The sequence below is a fragment of the Drosophila takahashii genome, chromosome X (assembly GCF_030179915.1).
Source record: "Drosophila takahashii strain IR98-3 E-12201 chromosome X, DtakHiC1v2, whole genome shotgun sequence".
NCBI lineage: Eukaryota > Metazoa > Arthropoda > Insecta > Diptera > Drosophilidae > Drosophila > Drosophila takahashii.
In genome coordinates, this window is record NC_091683.1 from 12,583,783 (window position 1) to 12,603,848 (window position 20,066).

The window sequence follows — 20,066 nt, forward strand, 5'->3', positions numbered from 1 at the left end:
TGCCAACCTGCAACCTGCAACTGCAACAACAAACGAAATGAATGCCTCCGACAACCAATCAATCAACCAATCAAATCGATCAACAAACCAAAACCGAAACCAAAACCGAAAAAAACCAACTCAAACACAATTTTTCTCACTTTTCTCCCATGCAACAACCTGCCACCCCGCCTGTCTATCCCGCATTTGCATCCGCATCTCCGCATCGCCCATTGTTCCATTAAACGTCACCTCCAGGTTTTTCCCAAGGCGCCCAAGCTGCAGGCGAGCCAGGCGACCCTGGCCCGCCAGGACACCATCGACGAGGGCGGCGAGGTGGACTCCTCGCCGCCAAGTCGCGACAGTCGCGTGGTCATCGAGGGAGCGGCAGGAGCTTCCCCACCTACTGCATCATCAGGAGCAGCAGCAGGAGGAGGAGGATCTGCAGCAGGAGGAGCCTCCGGATCAGGAGCAGGATCATCGGGGGCAGCAGGTTCCGGTACCGTTGTGGCCATCGTGGCCACCAGCAAGGCGGAACGCAATCTGGCCCTGGAAAGGGAGCGCCAGATCGAGATGGCCAGCTCGCGGGCCACCACCTCAGACACCTACGACACGGGGCTCCGCGAGACGCCGCCCACGCTGGCGCAGCGGGATCTCATCGCCACCGTGCTGGACATGAAGGTGGACGTGCGGCTGGAGCTGCAGCGCATGCAGCAGCGCATTGGCCGCATCGAGGATCTGCTGGGTGAGCTGGTCAAGCGGCTGGCGCCAGGCGGAGGAGGAGGAGCACCTGCCCCTCCCGACAACAGCAGTGGCCAGACCACGCCGGGCGACGAGATCTGCGCGGGTTGCGGCGCGGGCGGCGGCGGAGGAGGAGGTGGAACGCCCACCACCCAGGCAACCACATCCGTGGTGAGCAGCCCCGTGGACACTGTGATAACCTTTTCGTCGCCAGGAGGATCTGGAGCTGGCGCCGGTGGCGCTGGCCTGCTAAATCCGGGCGCCACAGCTGTTGTGTCGAGCGCGGGAGGCAACGGCCTGGGGCCGCTGATGCTCAAGAAGCGACGCTCGAAGAGCAGGAAAGCACCGGCGCCTCCTAAGCAGACACTCGCCGCGACCGCAGCTCCCGCGGGCGTCGCCGGATCTGGCATGACGTCATCGGCGCCAGCGTCAGCGGATCAGCAGGCGGATCAATCGCCCACGACGCCAGGAGCCGAGCTGCTGCATCTTCGCCTGCTCGAGGAGGACTTTACCGCGGCCCAAATGCCATCAACATCATCGGGTGGCGGAGGAGGAGGAGGAGGAGGATCCGGGGCAGGTGCCACGCCCACTACGCCGCCACCACAGCCCACGGGAATGGGCAGCGGAGGCGGCACGCCCACCACCACGCCCACAGGCAGCGGTACGCGGGGCAAGATGGATTTCCTGTAGCCCCCAGTGGATGTGAATGAGGAGGAGAAGGAAGCTTCCAGCCAGGAGCAATAATACAAAATCGGGGCAGTAGGGGCCCAGCCACGCCCACTCGCAAGCCTACGCCTACGCTTAGTTAGTCTATATACTTAAGATACAGCTGTAACCTCAGATCAACACGAAAGCCAACTCATGTATCTCAAAGTCGCGGAAATCCACTGCAATGTATCTATCCAAAAATATTAGTTCCTTACTTTTATATCATACCTTATTATTAAATTCTACAACACTGTAAAATTACTATCTCATGTATTAGTAAAAATTCTAAAAAAGTTTATAAAAAAACATGTATAAAATAGTTTGGAAAGATATATTGTAGTGGAGTTTTGGATGAAGAACTATGTATCTTTTTCGCTACACGAATCTCTACCTAATGCTATCCCACTCCCACTTCACACACACACACACACACTCTGAATGGAAGTGCTCGATACTCGATATTCGATACTCTTTAACCGTTACATGATTACGATTATGACTACGAATACGATAGCGTTAGCCATAACGATTACGATTAAGGCAAGCATATTGCTTACGAATTTGCTACATTTACTGCAATTATTTACCTTTATATGTATACATATACGTATATATATATATATAGTACACTGGCAAACGTTGTAAAGGACACAGACACTCATACATTTATATATATATATATATAGCTGTATGTATATATGGATAATTTTGTGATAACTGCTAAAGGAGGCAAAAACCCAGAAGAAAAGAAACTGCTTACAGACCGAAACAATGCCCGTGAATTGTACATAGCCTAAAAATACCTAAGAACCTAACCTTAGAAGGGATCCAACAGGGATGCCATGCCACATAAACACATATACCGAAAATGATAATGATATTGTACATACACACAGATTCAGATTCAAGATTCATTCATGCATATATGGATATAACCCGTCCTAACTAAATAACTTAACGAAACTCGGCTTGAGCACTCCGGCACTCGCACTCGCTTGGCTCCCTATAAACTAGGCTTATTGAAAAAAGAAAAACTCAACCAAATAGTTAACTCAGCAACAGTAAAGCTTAAGTAAAACCGAAAACCGAAAAGATATAATAGACAGCAGAAATGTGGCCGCTAAACGAAACGACAATCGACAGACCTAAGAAACCAAAAACCAAAAAAACAAAAAAACTTTGAAAAAGAAATACAAAAGGTAAAAAAAAAGAATAGCAAATCTCTAGTTAAAGGCAAGGATCAACTACGATTTCTTTGGGCATTGTAAATACTTGAATTAAAGTTTAGCAAAATATGTTATCACACGCTCACTAACACACTCACAACACACACACACGCCTACACACATGTTTTGTGATAAAAAGGAAATTAGCTAAAGGAAAACCAATTTGAAAAGTTTAGACAAAAAGAACTAACCTAGATATTTGTTTAATGCTGGCATTTGATAGGCTTGCACCTGGCATATAGTTTATACCGGATGAAGATCAGAATGACATGATGATATGAAAGCTCTTCGGATAGCGATATGTAGTATGTTTAAGTGGGAGAGGAGGACGAAAGGTATCCTGGACAGTTTATGGGCAAGGTTTCATTACGTTTAAGTCGCCAGAAGTCCACTTGAATCTCGTTCGGTTACCGTTTTGATTCCCTAGTTGCTATTCGATAACCGCTACTTGATATTTGATACCTTCGAGATAGAGATACCTAGTGTAGAGAGGCGGCAGAACCGGAACGGATACCCGAACACAAACACATACGAACTGTCTTCCCTGTATAGTTGGGGAGTTAGGAGGGGTCTTACGAATAGAGGGGGCTTCGCGGTTCTGTCCGCGAAAGTTACTTAGTTCTAGTTGTAGATTTTTTCGATTCCCATTCCCGAATTCGAATTCCCCGTCGAAACCAAATCAAAACCAACAAAAAGCAATTCAAGTGGTATTAAAATTTGAGTAACCAACACTCACTCACTCAGTCAGTCAGTCTTTCACACTCACCCCCTATACATATACGTATTTCCAATACTCAACAAAGAATCAAAAGTTAATGGTTAGCGAAGAAAAACAATTTGTTGCATACCTTTAGGCCTTAAGTTCTAGTTGAAAGTTTAACGAATGTAGCGGGCTCACTGTACATAGTTTTTTTTTAAATACCAATAAATTAAATATATCTAAAGTATATATATACAAATATATATGTATAACTAATTAATAGTTGATAATTAGGCAGCAACCAACTGAGTAAGGAAAGCTAAGACGCACTAGGCCGGAGAAGGGAAACGATAAGACGGAGATTTACCGATAGTCCTCATATGAAGATACGATAGCACTGATACGATAGCAGCTTAGTACTCGTATTATTTAGCCCTGTCTCTCGCCACCTTTTCCCCCACTCACTATCTCTCTCTCTCACTCTTTCTCTGTCTATCTCTCGCTTCCGCCCCCATCCTTAGTATTCTTTACGGGTGTTTTAGACCCTACTACACAGAGCCTTATAAATATAACCTAAAGAAACTAAACCAACTCAAGCAGCGTTCAGCAAACTAGCAACTCAGACCTAATACTAAACCTAGCATTAGCATTAAAAGTGAACGAAAACGTGAAACTAAAGTGGTGCAATTAAAATTTTTAGATCAAGCTGAGCGAGCAATTTAGTCGAAATTTATATTGAACAATTTATGGGGGGAGGGAGGATGTGTGGATGCAAATATACATAGGAGGAATTGAAAATCTCATGTATATACACCCAGGCAAACAATGACAAGCAACCGAAGAGGAAGAAACCCCCAATCTCGAGTCCCGGATATGAAAGAAACCTCATACTCATGATGTTCTGGCCTTCGATTTCGCCTAGAAAACGCCCGATTCAGTCTGATATTTATAGAGATCGCCAGATGGTAGGCTGCTGAAGGTCGGTTCGGGTCCGTCTGCTGGGACATTCGCTGGGAGGCGCCAAAGAAACTGATTAAACCATATTATTATTATAGATATGTACATGTATATATGTGTACCTCTAGTTACACCTAGATTGATAACGAGAACAACCTATCAAAATTAAGCTTTTATACGCCAGAATTTTTTTCTAAACAACTAAAAAACAAAAACCAAAAACAAAAAAGAAAGTAAACTAAACAAACTTAAAGAAACACTCAAGAATATACACAATTAATGCAAGCCAGAGAAGAGAGCAAAATTAACTCACAACACTCAATTAACGAATACCGTTTACAAAGCCCCAAGTGAAAGCTAAATTAATTTAAATATACATACATTACAATGATAGAAAAAGCCTTAACCAACATAACACGCGCCTCATTTTCGTTTTTTCCATTTATTACGTAAGACCCACAGCAATGCTAAGAAAAAGAAAAGAAAATACAAAAATACTACGGCTAAACCAAACATACTAAAGATACTGAAAATACCAAACCAAAATATTTAGCATTATGCTCTAGACTCTAGACGAAAAAGAACCAAAATTTTACAACAAGATGAAACAAGAACAAACGCGATAAAGCAATGTTAAACATTTTCCACCAATTTGAGAAGCATAGTTGCTAAAATACCAAACAAAAAAATACCTAAAAAACCGAAACTTATTTCGTACACGCGCCCTTTGTTTTTAAAAAATCGAAAAGCTGCCTATTTATATATTTACAAACAATGAAACAAAATGAAACGAAATGAAATGAAGAGAAAGTGAATTACCAATTAACTACAAATTTAACAAACCACAAAAATACTACATATTGCAATTGCAACATTCCAAGAAAAGAAAAAAATACCAAAAATAATACGAGCATGTAAAAATAGTTTGAAATCAACTGAGTTTCGGCTCAACGGCGCCGAAAACTTAGAGACATCAAGCCACGGCTTTGCTGAGCAGATTTACAGTTATATACATACACCAACATATATACCGATATATGTATATATACATAGGTAGTTTATACCATTTAAAAGCTTGCTAGGACTCGTCCTTGGGCCACTGATTAAACGCCAGGAGACGAGCCGCGAAATCGATAACAGAAATAGTCGTAATATTTATTTGAGAATCGCTGGATTAATGCCTACAGTTAATGTGTATAGTTACTTGATTATTGCCGCATTCGACCCACACTCACACACACGAACTCGAGAATCAGAAGGGCTGTACGCCTATTTTTCTGGGTTAAGAACGGATCCATCGAAAATGGGGAACCCTAAAACGCGACGAAGCAAAGAAAAACGTTTTCAGAACCGCAGAAAGCGCAGAACAGAAGCTAAGACACAATAAATGAAAAGAAACAAAGAAAAGAGAAATACATACATAAATGTTTTTAAAAAATATCATTTGAATCCTTTGATTTTCTAAGTGGGGGGGAAACAAAAATTATGGATGGTAAGTATAGGGATATTAGAACCAAAAAGAAAATCGTAGTTAAATTTTCAAACAAAAAAGCAAAAACAAAAGCGATTTTTTCGCTAAAACAAAGCTAATACTGATTCAAAGTATGGATTGTCATACCTTTCTGAACTCGTTATTAAATTTTCTAACGATTGGCATTTAAACCTTCACATTTTATTTATTTTTAATTTTTCGCAAAAAATTATGGGGTACCCCCTTATAAAAAAATTAAAAATTGGCGAAAATTTTATTTTTCCAAAATCACACGGAAAGTTTTATGGATTTTTTGCAAATTTTGTTATCTGTTCAAAACAGTATGTATTTTTGGTGTAGGGCCATTTTTGGCAAAGTTACACCAAAAAAACCAAAAAAAAAATCCATTTTTGTCAAAAACTGAAATCCCTAATTTAAAAAAAAAGACGGGTTTTTCGCGGAAACAAAGGAAATATTGACCCAAATGTGGATTGTCATACCCTTATAAAAATGTGAAGACTGGCCAAAAAATTAATTGTTATAAATCAGCCGGAAAGTGACTGAAATTAATTTATTTGATTTGATTATAGTAAGAAAACAGCAGTTGAAAGTGTACATTTAGAATTGATTTTTATTGCATCCATCCGCTCGTCGCATTTATAATAAATATATATAATTTAGTTATTTGCAATATATATAAATGTAGCATAATGTGCCTTTGTTGGGATGAGGGTGAGGAGGAAAAGGAGTCGGAGGAGGAGGAGGGTGAGGTGGTGGCGGGAGAAGGTCATGGAGGTCAGAGGTCGGGATGCTGGAGGATTATGTACACACTTCTCGCGCTCTCTGCCGCACCAGCTCGCTTTCGCTCGCACTCGCTCGCTCAACTCCGAATTGTACATTAAATAAATAGTGAGTTTTTGATCTTAAAATGGGAGATTCGAGATTCGATTCGTTCCGTTTCAATTCGATTTCGAGTTTTACAAAATAATATTGCCTGGGATAAAGTATGCTATATGCTATTTGCTATTTGCTAATCTGTAATCCAATATCCATCGTTCAAATATCAGCTATCCTAGAAAATATCTATCCGTTTCGTTATTTCCAATCCGATGTGTGAGTTAATATCTAGAGGGATGAAAGATCGATCCTTCGCATGGGGTGTTCTGGGTCTGCATTTTGGGGTTTTTAATCTCTACAAATATGTCCGCGAGTCGTCCGACTGGGACCAAACGTTCGCCCACATATCCGGCGCCAACTCCTCATCATCATCATCATCGTCATCATCATCATCATCATCATCATCTTCGTCATCATCATCATCATCATCATCATGCGGGACCCGAGTTCGCCGGGCTGTTCTCCACTCGCCATCGGGTCCAATCCAAGTGTCTGGCTAAAATGTTTGCGCATTGCGACAGACGCCGCATCCCAGGGCGAACTCCTCGCCGGTGGGCGGATGCATCACATGCAGCGGGCACTCGTCGCCCAGCAGCTGCTTGGCCTTCGGACCCGCCGGGCACTGCGGCAGCTTGACCTTGGGTATGTTGGTCAGCCGCTGGAAGTCGTCGTGGCAGGTGTCGCAAAAGTGCGTCGTCCCGAAGCAGAAGAACACCGCCACCGAGCAGCAGTAGCGGCACTTGTACTCCAGGAAATCGGTCCCGTGCTTGGGGCACATCTGCGCCCTGGCCACATCCGAGCAGCCGCCGCAGACCAGCTCCTCGGGATCGAACTTCTCGCCGATTTCCGCATCGCAGCGCGCCTCGCCGCCGTAGTAGGCCTTTTGGCACTTGAAGCACACGTAGTAGGCATACCGATCCATCGCCAGCTGGGTCATATTCACGTCCTTGCTGTCCGTGTCCTTGACGACGCCCTCGTACTTGATGCTAATAGTAGGATTTTGGAATTAATATTAAGATAGAGAATTAAAGGGAGACCTCCTCTAACTTACCGCATGAGCGCCTTGCGCTTGACGTCCTGCTTGAGTCCATTGATCGGCTCCAGGATGTCGGCCAGCAGCGGATGCTGGATGTCCGCCTTGCAGATGGGACACAGGGAGAAGCCGAAGGTGATGCGCGGTCCGCTCCAGCGCTTCTCCAGCACCGCCTTGCAGCAGTGGTAGTGGAACACATGGCCGCACTCCAGCTGTAATATTACAAACCATACCATAATTAGATGGAATTCCTTATAGGTAACAACTACTAAGACATTACATGTATAGAGGGAGCACAGGACACGGCCTCCACGAAGCAAATCATGCACATGTCGTCCGCATCCTGGGTGAGCTTCGGATCCCTCAGCTCCTCGGCCAGTTCGTTCTCCCGTGCATGGCACACGTGCTGCAGGCAGGGCAGGCACTTCCGTTCGCCGGTGACTCCGCCGCAGGCATGACCACACGGCTTGGTCTTCAGGCACGAGTTGGCCGCATACTCCTGGCACTGGGCGTCGGCACACACGTTCCCGATCTCCAGCAGCCCCGAGTTGCCGGTGAGGCCGCAGAAGCGGCAGCGGCCCACCGCCTCCTGGGGCCCCGAGATGATCGTGTGGCTGCCGTCGCGGAACTCGACCATGGCCTTCAGGGTCTTGGAATCGGCCAGGGCCAGCAGCCAGAAGAGCTTGGTGCGGCCGCAGGACTCGTGCAGCTCCACGCGGATGGCCTCCTCCTCCTCCTTGCAAACCTGGAATAAGGATAATGGATTTATTTTAATATGGATAATAATTAATAGATAATGGATCATAAATAATGGATAATGAATAATAAATAATGGATTACGGATGCAAACCTAGAATTTGGATAATAAATAATAGTTAATGGATATCGTATAAAGGATAATGAATACTGGGTAATGGATAATAGTTAATGGTTAATGGAAAATGGGCAATGGATAATAAATAATGGATAAAAATAATGAATAAGGATAACGTATAATGGGTAATGAATAATAAATAATGGATAATAAATGATAAATAATGGATAATAAATAATGGATAATGGATGACAAATAATGAATAAAGGATAATGGATAATGGGTAATGGATAAAAAAGATTGGATAAAGGATAATAAATGATAAATAATGGATAATAAATTATGGGTGCAAATCTAAAATATGGATAATAAATAAAAGTTTATGGACAATGGATAATAAATAAAGGATGAAAAATATTGATGATGATGATACATAATGGATAAGGAATGATAAATAATGGTTAATGGATAAGGGACAATGGATAATTGATAATTGATAACAGATAATGGATAATGAATCTCTAATATAGAGAGAAAATCCCGGCCAACCCACCGTTCGCTTGTGCGAGCGAGTCTTGCGATTCAGATGCAGAAACCGATCGCAGTCGCCGCAGAGGGAGCCGCAGGTCTCGCACTGAATGATGGCCGCCGTCTCGCCGTCGTCATGGTTGCTGCACAGCGGCCGGGTGTCGCACAGCTTCGACCACTGGCCCGAGGATAGCTTCTCCACGTGGTCGCGCTCCAGGACGCACAGACTGGCCAAAGCCAGCCACAAGGTCGAGGTCTTGGTGCAGTGCTCCGGCGAGCGGTAGATCTCCTCTAGCCGGGTGAGATTCAACACGGACTCGGCAATGGCCGCCTTGGTGATCTGCGACCACTTCTCGCTGAGTTTGCCCTGTAAAAAATATAAATAGGTAAGTATTTATAAAGCAATTTTATTTTAAGGTTTTACTTACGCTGGCCAAATCCCTGATGAGTCCGATAATGCTCTCCGCCTGCTTGGTGGAGATGACGCCGTTGAGGAACCACCGCTGGTTAAGATTCCGCTTCGACTCCTTGCGCGGCGGTAGGGCCTCGAACTGGAAGGGATCGGCCCCAGCCGGCTCACCGGTGGGCGGTCGCGATCTCAGCTGCTGCACGGAGAGATCCAGCGAACTGCAGAGCCGCACAAAGGCGGGCGTCTTCTCCTGCTGACCAGGCTTCAAAGCAGCTGCTCCAGATCCTCCAGCTCCTCCCGATCCAGTTGCTCCTCCTGCAGCGGCAGCCGTGGTCTTCACCTTGACCTGCAGCTGCAGGGACTTGGCGATGACGGCCAGGAAAATGTCGAGCAGGCCCAGCCGACTCATATCAAAGTCGCTGGCCGACTGATGGGCGATGCTGTAGTCCGCCGGCGGCAGTCGCTGCACGCCAAGCAGCTCGGCAAAGCTCTCCGGCGATATTTCCGGCAGGATGCGGCGCAGCAGAGCGGTCACCTGGCGCTGCACTCGATCGCTGCCGGTGTGCAGCAGCCCGAGGAGATCGCGGAGGAGTCCGTGCTGCTGGGAAAGATAGGAGCGACCCACCACGCTGCCCGACAGGGCCAACACCATGCTGAGCATCTCGAAGCAGTAGGTGTCCGGGGCTCGACTCCTCTCCGGCGAACTTTCGCTGGAGGCGGGCAGAGCTGCAGAGGCGGAGGCAGCCTGCAACTGGGGTGGCTGCTTCAGGGCATGGGCCAGATTGGCCAGCTCCCAATCCTCCTTGGCCCGCTGAGCCTCCTTGCGGATGGCATGCACAATATGCACAATCACCTGTTTCTGCAGATGCGACAGTTTGCTGCGCGAGAACAGAATGCCCACCATGTGTTCGCGGAGATCCAGGGAGTCGGCCAGCAGGGAAGTGCTGGCGGCTCCGCTGCTCGGTGGCCCAATGCCCGCGGAATCTGGAGGCACCAGATCGGAACCCACATTGCTGATCAGCTTGCCGAACACCTGACCGGTGATCAGGCGGAAAACCCTCAAAGTTTCCGCCTCGCAAATCTGCTGCTGGATGCGCGACGCATGACTGAGACGCAGGTGGGGCTGGTGCTTGTGCTCCGCGGGCTCCTCCAGGCCCATGGATCCTCCTCCTCCTCCTCCTGTCGGCAGACCGAGCAACTTGATCTGCCGCACGCGAAGGGTGTTCTCCGGTCCATGGAGCTCCAGGCGGAAGTGGGTGCAGCTGTCGTCGCAGATCTTCGCCGAGATCCAGGAACAGGCCTTCGGATCCACGTCCGCCGACTTTATTACATTCGTGTCGCCCAGCGACTGTCCGGCATAAAAGACCACATTAAGCACCTTGTTCTGGAAAGAGTAATTACGAAAAATGAATTGGGTTTTATACTTTATTTATATCTCATTTTTTCTGCACCTCAAAGCTATCAAACAAATTTAAAATTAATTAAAATAATATGCTAGGCCTTTAAAATTATTTCATTATAATGTTTTAAATATATAAATATTACGCATCATAAATAATACTTATAATGACACAATCCCAAAACATACAAAAAATATATAACATTTATTCATATTTGAATAATAAAGCTACAGAATTAAATCTCAAAGACAAATAAATCATATAAATATAACTAGAAAATACAAATTATATAAGTTCACTGATAAAAAATGGGAAATAATAAAAATAATTATATCTTCACTTTAAATAAATAAAAATTATACAAGTTCACTGATAAGAAAAAGTGAAACAATAAAAGTAATGATATCATCACATTGAATTAAAATGTTCGTATTTCATATTTCAATAAAATACAGAAACATAATGTTGAATATAAACATATATATAGTTGTTATGATTAAACTATAAAATATTTAAATTAGTCACATTTATTGAAATAACTTTTAATTTAATGAAAGATAATTTCATATAAAAATCCCTCAATTAGCTAACATTTTAGAATTTAATATTTCCCTATTTCAAATTAAAAATGGAAAAGTATTGGATTGAGATCACAAATCCCTGAAAACTCACCTGAATGTCCCGACTATTGTCGATGTGGACGAGAAGATAGCGACAGGCGTAGTTGAGCTTGGTCAGCGACAACTCGATGATCTTGCACTTGTTGCGATCCTCCTCGTCGCTCTCCCAGAAAGTCTCCGTGGAGTTGTCCGTCAAGGATTCCGCCATGGCGGGACGCGAGGACACGGTGACCTCGAACATCCCCGCCAGATCTGTGTAGCAGAGGAGCCGGGCTCCAGCTCCTCCCGATCCCGATCCCGTGGCCACTGGATGCACCTGATTCTGCTCGGCATCGCAGTCGGGCTTGAGGATCATCGACACGGCCATGGCATCGTTCTGCTCATCCGACTTGGACAGTATCTTCGAAATGTTCCCAAAGACATGAGAACTGTGGAGGAACTGGTGGTCCGCCTGGCGGAAGCGGATGCCGAAGCACTGGATGGCCACCCGCTGCAATGGCGAACCGAGCGGCAGGTGGAGCGTGAGATCGGCCACCGATTGGAGGAGCACGTGCAGGGATTGGGTGATCAGATGGGCGAACCTTCCGCTGATCTGCGTGTAGGCCACCGGGTGCTCGAGTGCCGGCTCCGCGGCATCCTCACCCCGGCCCTCCGCCGAATGACCACCACCCCCTGAAGCGGTCAGCGAGCTGACGAACCACCACATCAGATCGTGCAGACACACGCCCTGGGTGACGCTCCTCAGCAGCCAGTTGAGCGCCTGCAGGGCATAAATCCGGCAGGCGGCGATCCTCAGGCTCCTCCGCATGGCCGCCCTCAGCCTGTCCAGCTGGTGCTTCTGCGTGATGAACGCCATGGCCGGCCGGCTGAGCAGCAGGTTGCCCCCGCCATTCTGGCCCGCCGACTGATCCAGTCCCAGCGTCCCCGTGGAATGATCCTTGGCCTCGCCAGCGGCCTGCATGACGCACACACTGGCCAGCAGCTTGTGCGGCACCAGGCGACGCAGGTGCTCCGAGGGATAGCAGATGAGCAGGGAGCCGTCGCCCTCGCTGGTCGAGTTGTTCCGCCGCCGGTAGACCACCTTCGGCTGGCCCTCCGCCGCCGTCGTCGGCTGCTGGTGCTGCTGGAGATGCAGGTGCAACGGCTGCTGCTGGTGGTGCTGCGACTGCGGGTGGTGCGGATGGTGGTACGGCTGCTGCTGCTGCTGCAGGTGGAGCTGCGGCTGCGGCTGCGGATGCTGGGCCAGCGACGCCCAGCCCTGACCCATCGAGTAGCTGCGATGGAACTTGGACACCGAACCAGGAGCCGTGGAGCCCGGCGCCAGGGATCCGGGGATCAGCTCGTAGTTGTTCTGCTCGCAGGACTCGAAGGAGATCTCCGAAAGGGGCTGTAAGTGGGTGAAAGGAAAAGAGGATTCGATTAAAAAATAAATCGATATGAAACGTAGATCGATTTTACATTAACTTGATATGGAGCCAGGTAAATTTGACATGCTCGAAATGAGTATTTCATTTAAAAAAGATATTGGTTTTGCATACATGCACATATCGATTTTACGGTGACATGTTTTTTTTTTATTTCTACAATTTTAAATTGGTATGAAGACAGGTAAATTTGATATGGCCGAAATGAGTATTTCATTTAAAAACGATATGCGTAAAGCATAACCAGAAATGTACATGCACATATCGATTTTACGGTGACATGTTTTTTTTCACTTTAAATTGATATGCGGCCCGGTAAATTTGATATGGTCGAAATGAGTACTCCATGTAAAAACGATAACCAGAAATTTACAAGCTCTTATCGATTTTACATTGAAATATGAAGATCTTAGAGACTATCTACCCACCCTATCGTAGCCATTGTCATTCGAATTGGGTCCCAGTCCGAACATTTCGTAGGGCAGATCCTCGTGGCCGGCGGTGCCCAGGCACTCGAGGCACGCAAAGCTCTCCGGCGCCAGCCAGACGTTCTCCGGCGCCGTCGGCGGTCCGCCCACGAAGCTCTTGCGGAACGCTCCCGTTGCTCCGACACCCGGACAGAACTTGGAGCCACTCAGTCGGGCCATCCGGCTGCAGCGACTGGTGCTCGGCTTGAGGTCCGAGTTGCCCAGCTGGTGCTCGATCACCACCGGCATGGCCACCACGGCCATCTGCTGCGGCGATCGCTTCGCATTGGAGCTGCTGGCCGCCAAACTGGCGACTGCTCCAGAGGCGGAACTGGAACTCGAGCAGAGCTCCAGCAGGAAGGTGGCATTCTCACGCATTGTGGTGTAGACCTCGGCATTGGCTATCAGTGTGGTGGACTTGACGCCGAACAGATTCAGTTCGTTGCCTGGAAGAGGGAAGGGGATTAGGATTACATGGGAAAAAAACTTAATGATAAATTTGTTAATATCTAAAGAATTCGCGGTCTTATTTTATTCAAGAATCAATCTGCTACTTTTATTAAGAAAACCTTTACAAATGTCAGTCTGTTCCTCTTGCTCCGAAGAATTCGCGGTTATCCAGTTAATATTCATTAATATTCGTTAAATATTTCCTAAAGAATTCGCGTTCTTATTTTTCATTTTTCATAAATCAATCTATGACTTTTTATAATTAAACCTTTAAAAATGTCAGTGTGAAATATATTTCTTCCTGTTGTTCTGAAGAATTTGCGGTCTTATTTGATTGAAACTTTATGTTTGGTTTTAAATGGTAAGAATTAACAAATGTGTTGTTAAGGTTTATATATGTTTCTTTTGTTCTGAAGAATTCGCGTTAGATTTGATTAAAAAAAATCCTTTTAAACATTTTTTAAAATCAAAAGATTTTCTTATAAAATAAAATTAATATTTATATTATTTTCTTTTCGTAGGATTTCTATTTTAGAAGTACAATCTCACCTTCGGCGGCACTGGACTCCAGTTGTCGGGCGGCGCTGTTGATGTTGTTGGCGCTGCGACAGGAGGCGAGGTACCGATCGCGGCAGGGATCGCACATCAAGAACCAGGACGAGGCTCCCTTTCCTCCCTCGCCGCAGTTGCCCGCCCATCCCTCGCAGAAGATGCCCACCGAGTTGTAGCCCTTGCCCTTGGCCGACTTCCCGCAGCCCGGATGGGCGATCCTCATGTGGTAGGTGACCGGCATGGGGAGGAAGAGCTCGCAGATTTCGCACCAGCTGCCGTCGTCCTTCTTCTTGCGCTTGCACTTCCTGCCCAGCTCCTTCTCGCCGCCGGATCCCTGGTCCGCTCCCTTCCCGCCGCCGCCATCCTTGCCCTCCGCCTCCGCATCTCCATTCAAATCCCTGCTTCCCGGCGACAGCAGGCGCGTCTCCCGCTGCTCCAAAGCATTCGACTGGACAATTTGGACGCAGCCGGAGCAGATCTGCTCCCACAGATAGACGAGGCATCGCAGGGCGGGCGGCAGAACGCTGACCATCTCGGGCAGGGCCTGCAGCTTCTGGGCGGGATCCTCGCCGGGATTGGTTACTCCGCCGGCGAGCAGATTCTTGCGGTACTTGCTGCGATTGTGCAGCGAACAGTTGCCGCTCTTGGTCAGCGTCTCCAGAGTGCTCGGCCGGATGTTCAGGTAGTTGCCCGCATTGGCCACCTCCACCGAGTGCCGCTGCTGGGCCTTCTGCTCCCGCGAGAGCTGAACCCTCGAATCGCCGGAATCGCCGCGTCGCGTCACCACGGTGGCCCCCTCCTTGGGCAGCCCGGGATGGAACTTGAGGAAGCTGGCGCAGGCCATGGCATCGTGAACGACGCCCTCGTGCCAGAGGAGCGCTGCAAAGACCGCCCGAATGCTCTCGGCGAAGGATGGCGGCATTGCCCGCTTGATGGGACCCATTCTCTTGGCCGACGCCGATGATGTGGTGGCCAGCTGGAGTTCGCTCTGCTGCTCCCCCTGCGTCGTGGTGGTGGTGGTGATCTGCAGCAGACTGAGCTCATCCTCCAGGCCACCAGTTTCACTGCTGCTGGTCGGAGCAATGGCACTCCGCTTGGGCGTGTGCTTCGGCGTGGAGAGCAGCGCTGCCGTCTGACTGGCCGAGTAGTTGGGTCTCCTCATGCTGGCCAAACTGAATTCGGGTTCCTGGGAATCCGCTTGCTGACTGCGATTGCCATTGCCGCGTGGCGGAATCGAGGTGTCCTGACCGCCCATGGCCCTCACCAGTTCCCTCACCGAAACTCCGGCCAGGGGAGGTGAGTGGGAGGGGGTCAGGGGCTGTCCCGCCTCCACGGCGCCATCCCCCTTGAACCATTTTTGCAGCGCCTGCAGCTTGATGGCCCCGCCGCCCACCACGCCCGCTATGGCGGATCCTATGTGGGCGGGGAGCAGCTCCACCGCAGGCAGAGCCTCCTGTTCCGGCTCCTCCTCCGCTTCCACTCGCTCCCGCTCCTCCTCCTCCTGCTTCTCCTTCTCCCTCTCCGCGAGATCCACATGGTGCTTGGCGGGATAGTGGAAGGGATTCGTGGACTGATGGCCGGCCAGGAAGCGCGGTGGCTTCGACTTGGCCGGACTGAGCACCGGACTGGGATCCCGATCGGGTTCCGGACTGGCCTCTCCGCTGGCAGACGGACTGACTGGCGGCTGCCCCTCCTCCTCCTCCTCCTCCTCCTCTTCCTCCGCTTCCTCCGCCGCCTTGCGCCGCGGATTCGTATTCGAATTCGGATTGAGCTCCTTGTCGGCCACCGGCTGGAGGAGCATGCGGGCCAGGTGCTGGTTGAACTGCAGGCACCACGCCTCCGTCGGATACCAGCCCATGGTGCAGTGCTGCCGGATGGACTCCGTGGACAGGCGCAGCCAGACGCCGTCGTCGTTCTCGATCTCGTCGATGAACGAGATCACGCCGCCCACGCGCACCACGCCCACCTGCTCCGACTGCAGCGTGGGATGGGAACGGATCCGCAGTCCCGAACTGTGGCGAGCCTGAAAGGGGAATTGGAATTTATAGTTTGAGAATACTGGATAACCTTCTTGCTTTTTTTTCTCTAATATTAATGATTACTTAAAAATTAATTTTCAAAAAGTTAATATTATCAGCATATGATCAATAAAAACATTGTAAAACCAATTATCTGCGTGCTAACATAATATCTAGTGTAAAACATATTATAATGCATGATGTAATTTTAAATTATTTGAGCCAATATTAAATAAATTATGAAAACCATTGCATAGTGTATTATGTAATATGTATGGAAATTTAATTTTTAAATCTTTAAATTTACTATAATTGTTCAATTTAATATTTTCATTTGTTAAATAAATAAAAATATTATTTTATATGAAATACTTGGGTTTACTATTTTTTTCAATAGACCAATAAATAATTCATTGATTATTCACACAGTGAATATGGTACACATTTCTTATCAGTTTTCGCTTTCTTTATGTCAGTGTCTAAGTTGCAGTGTCGTGACAATAAGTTGTATAATATAACTTGCATGTGTTCCTTTGGAAACGGCTATATCTTAGAAATCCATATTACGTATATTATTATTTGCTTGCAAAAATGTGACTTGCTAAGTCTAAGCTAACTAAAAACTAATTACAATGCTAACTAAAAACTAAAAATAACGAATTAAAAAAGTATACATCAAAATCTTGATTGATTTCACAAATATTATAAAAACCGCGAATTCTTCAGCAAAGCCGCGATGCTAAATCACAAGCTGAAGAATTCGCGCTTAAGGCTAGGGTTCCTCTTATCTCCTACCTATTATTTATAAGCAAATATAATAATACCTGAAATCGACGCAGCTTGCTGGGCGCCTGCGGCCTTCGCTGGGCGCTGCTCCGCTGAGTGGGCGGCGGCAGGATGCCCTCCTTGACGTCCACGCGGTAGACCTCCTCCAGCGGAATCCCATCGATGGTCACGGCCAGGCAGTAGGCACCCACCGAGCTGGGCGTCCACTGGACACTGAAGGTGCCGTCCTCCATGTCCTTGGCGTTCAGCAGCTCGGTAATTCTCGTTTGCACCGGACTCGCGTAGCGCAGCTCCTCGAACGAGTAGTTGGTGAAGGGCTTCATGAACGTGATGGCCTTGAAGACCATCTTCTCCTTGGAGGTGGGCTCGTAGTTGAGGCGCGGCGGTGGCGCCATTCCGCCCCAACCCCACGTGTCGCCGGAGGCCCGTCGCATCCACAGATTCGGACCGGTCACGCCGGTTCCGCCTCCGGCTGTTCCGCCTCCGCCGGCTGCATTCGGACCCGAGCCCGTGGGTATCGCCTTGATCTCCACCTTGAGCTCCGGCACCAAAACCGCATCGCCGTACTGATCCCGAATGGTGACCGTCACCTGGGAGGGCCAGCCGTAGCGCAGCGGCTCCGTGATCGTGTTCAGCTCACATCTGCAGGGGAGGATTAATTAATCCTAAGTTTATTTCCGGACTATTGCACTTACTTATTGGGATCGAGTCGCGACTCTGGCTGCAACCAGGCAGCCAAACGGGCGCCCGACGATCCTGGCGCCCCGCTGATAAAGTCCTTGAGGAACTGCCGCTCATTCGACTGGGATCTGAAAAGGAAGAATAAATAAATAATTTAAAATATCAAGAAACTTTATTCCACTATTTATAATTTTATAGGATTTATTTTCTGTTCTACTGTATTTCGTATAATAATTCCATTACAATCAACATAAAAATCATTTAAGATTATATTATTAGTAATATGAAAAATTTATTTCGTTTTGAGGTATATTTCAGCTAGCTATCTTATTCACAAAAATTATTCCTTTTCGGGCTTATGATGATGATGACCTATAGATCCACTTAAAAGCTAATAATAATATAATAAAAACCAATATTAATAATCGACTACTAATGTAAAATACCAGGTAAAACCCAAACACCTTCCCCTGTAACCCCCTTCAAAACAAATTTATTTAGTAATTATGAAATCCTTTAGGAGCAACCAATTATTCCCACACCACAATGATGTAAGAATCTCTGTATGTACATTTGTTCCAGTCAGAATTTCTCTTTGAAATTTCTCCCCGGGTCAGGGGTCAATGCTTAAGGTCACCGAGTCACCGATCAGGTAGAATCGCCGAGCACTTAAATCCATTTCCCTTCCTTCCAATCCAATCCAATCCAATCAGAGGCACAGCATCAAAGATGGACCGCCCCGCTGACCTGCGGTTCTCAGGCGGAAGGAGAGTGGCACGTAGGAAGAGGACTGGAAAGGTTCGAAGGGCACGTAGGGGTCACAGCGGGCGGTGCACGTGTGTGTGTGAATGGAGGGACTCGCGCACGCAGGGACACAACGACATGAGCGCGCATGCAGCGACGTGTGAGAAAACAATAGATAGTCGGGAAACCACTTTCGAACCCATATACTATCATCAAGATAACCATTATACCATAACTATACTAATCGTATCACAAAAATGACGAGTAAGGTGATAAGCAACTGGTATTTTTGCAAGCAAGGTTTGTTTGTTTTGTCTACTGAACGCTAGGAATATCTTAGGATGAGTCAATTCTGCGAGGTACAACGGGAACACATATATTTCAAGGACGATGGGAAAGATAAGAACCTACTATTTGCTATTTTCGCCAACCTACTTGTAATAAAGTGACTTAATCTGAAAGAGCTGACCAAGTTATGATAACGATTTTTAAAAACTTACATATTTCAAGGCTGGGAAAGTCTAAGTCCAACTGTTTTCTATATTTTGCCAACCTACAAACATGTATTAGATCATGGAACGGTGAAAAATAGATCTAACTCGTGACAATGGTTCCGACTTTTTGAGGAATGGGGGGTGTAACGGTCACATTTTGGGGTGTTGGGGGTAACCAAACCGAAAAACACACACAAAGCTGCGTACACACATTTATTTTATTTACATAAAAAGCAAATAAAACAATACCGAACAAATAAATGCAAACGAAATGGAAAATGGGAATGAGAAAAGGGTGATGGAGGAAGTGGAAAGTGGAGTTTTAGTTTTCCAACGAAAATGGGGGTGGGGGTAGGTCCCCCCGTACTAAACACAGTACTCCACCTCATGGAGGCGACCCTGCACTTCACGGCGAATACAAAAACAAAACAAAACCGATAATGGGGGGAGAGAAGGAAAGAGCAACAATAACAACAAAGGGCAGCAGCCAACTGTGGCCACATGTGTGCGTGTGAGTGTGTGTGAGTGTGCGTGAGCTACCTGTGGGAAACACGTTTCCACTGCAATTTACCCCCGTTACCCCCCTGAATACGCCCCCCTCCCCTCTCGAACTCCCGCCTACACTTGAAATTATAATTTTAATATTTAATGATAATAAAGCAATCACACTTTAAAAACCCACTTAGAAGAGCTTATAATTCCCAAGTGGTAATTACGCTGGATTTTCAGCTTTACATCTCCTTAGAATTTCCCTGTATTTTTCCACAGGTTATTCATTTATTTCGTTCAGTGTACAATCGCAAACAAATGGAAATGGAGCGCAGAGAAACAAGTTGCGGGATCCCAACTGGAGTTGCATTGGTAGAAAGGGATAGACTGTAGGAGCAAGGGGGCAGTGAGCGAGAGGGGAACAACGGGAAGAGATGAGTGTGTGTGTGTGCTCCCTATTGCGGCAATGTAATCGTTC

At 47.1% G+C, this 20,066-nt stretch overlaps 2 protein-coding genes across 3 annotated transcripts in view; one reads left to right on the forward strand and one right to left on the reverse strand.

Moving 5' to 3' along the window:
- Positions 1–1,913, forward strand: part of eag (ether a go-go) — a 37,034-nt gene extending 35,121 nt beyond the window's left edge. For both annotated transcript variants that reach the window (XM_044393887.2, XM_070219011.1), the window contains exon 15: positions 238–1,913. In XM_044393887.2, coding sequence (XP_044249822.1) covers positions 238–1,410 — 1,173 coding nt within the window. In that variant the 3' untranslated portion in view covers positions 1,411–1,913. The remainder of the gene's footprint in view (positions 1–237) is intronic.
- Positions 1,914–6,424: 4,511 nt separating this feature from the next.
- hiw (MYC binding protein highwire) overlaps positions 6,425–20,066 on the reverse strand; it is a 56,421-nt gene continuing 42,779 nt past the window's right edge. The window contains exons 13-22 of the mRNA XM_070219172.1: positions 17,876–17,989; positions 17,219–17,822; positions 14,374–16,399; positions 13,336–13,820; positions 11,536–12,870; positions 9,483–10,847; positions 9,080–9,421; positions 7,993–8,457; positions 7,731–7,924; positions 6,425–7,665 (exon numbers count right to left, since the gene is read on the reverse strand). Of these exons, the coding sequence (XP_070075273.1) occupies positions 7,176–7,665; positions 7,731–7,924; positions 7,993–8,457; positions 9,080–9,421; positions 9,483–10,847; positions 11,536–12,870; positions 13,336–13,820; positions 14,374–16,399; positions 17,219–17,822; positions 17,876–17,989 (7,420 nt within the window). The 3' untranslated portion in view covers positions 6,425–7,175. The remainder of the gene's footprint in view (positions 7,666–7,730; positions 7,925–7,992; positions 8,458–9,079; positions 9,422–9,482; positions 10,848–11,535; positions 12,871–13,335; positions 13,821–14,373; positions 16,400–17,218; positions 17,823–17,875; positions 17,990–20,066) is intronic.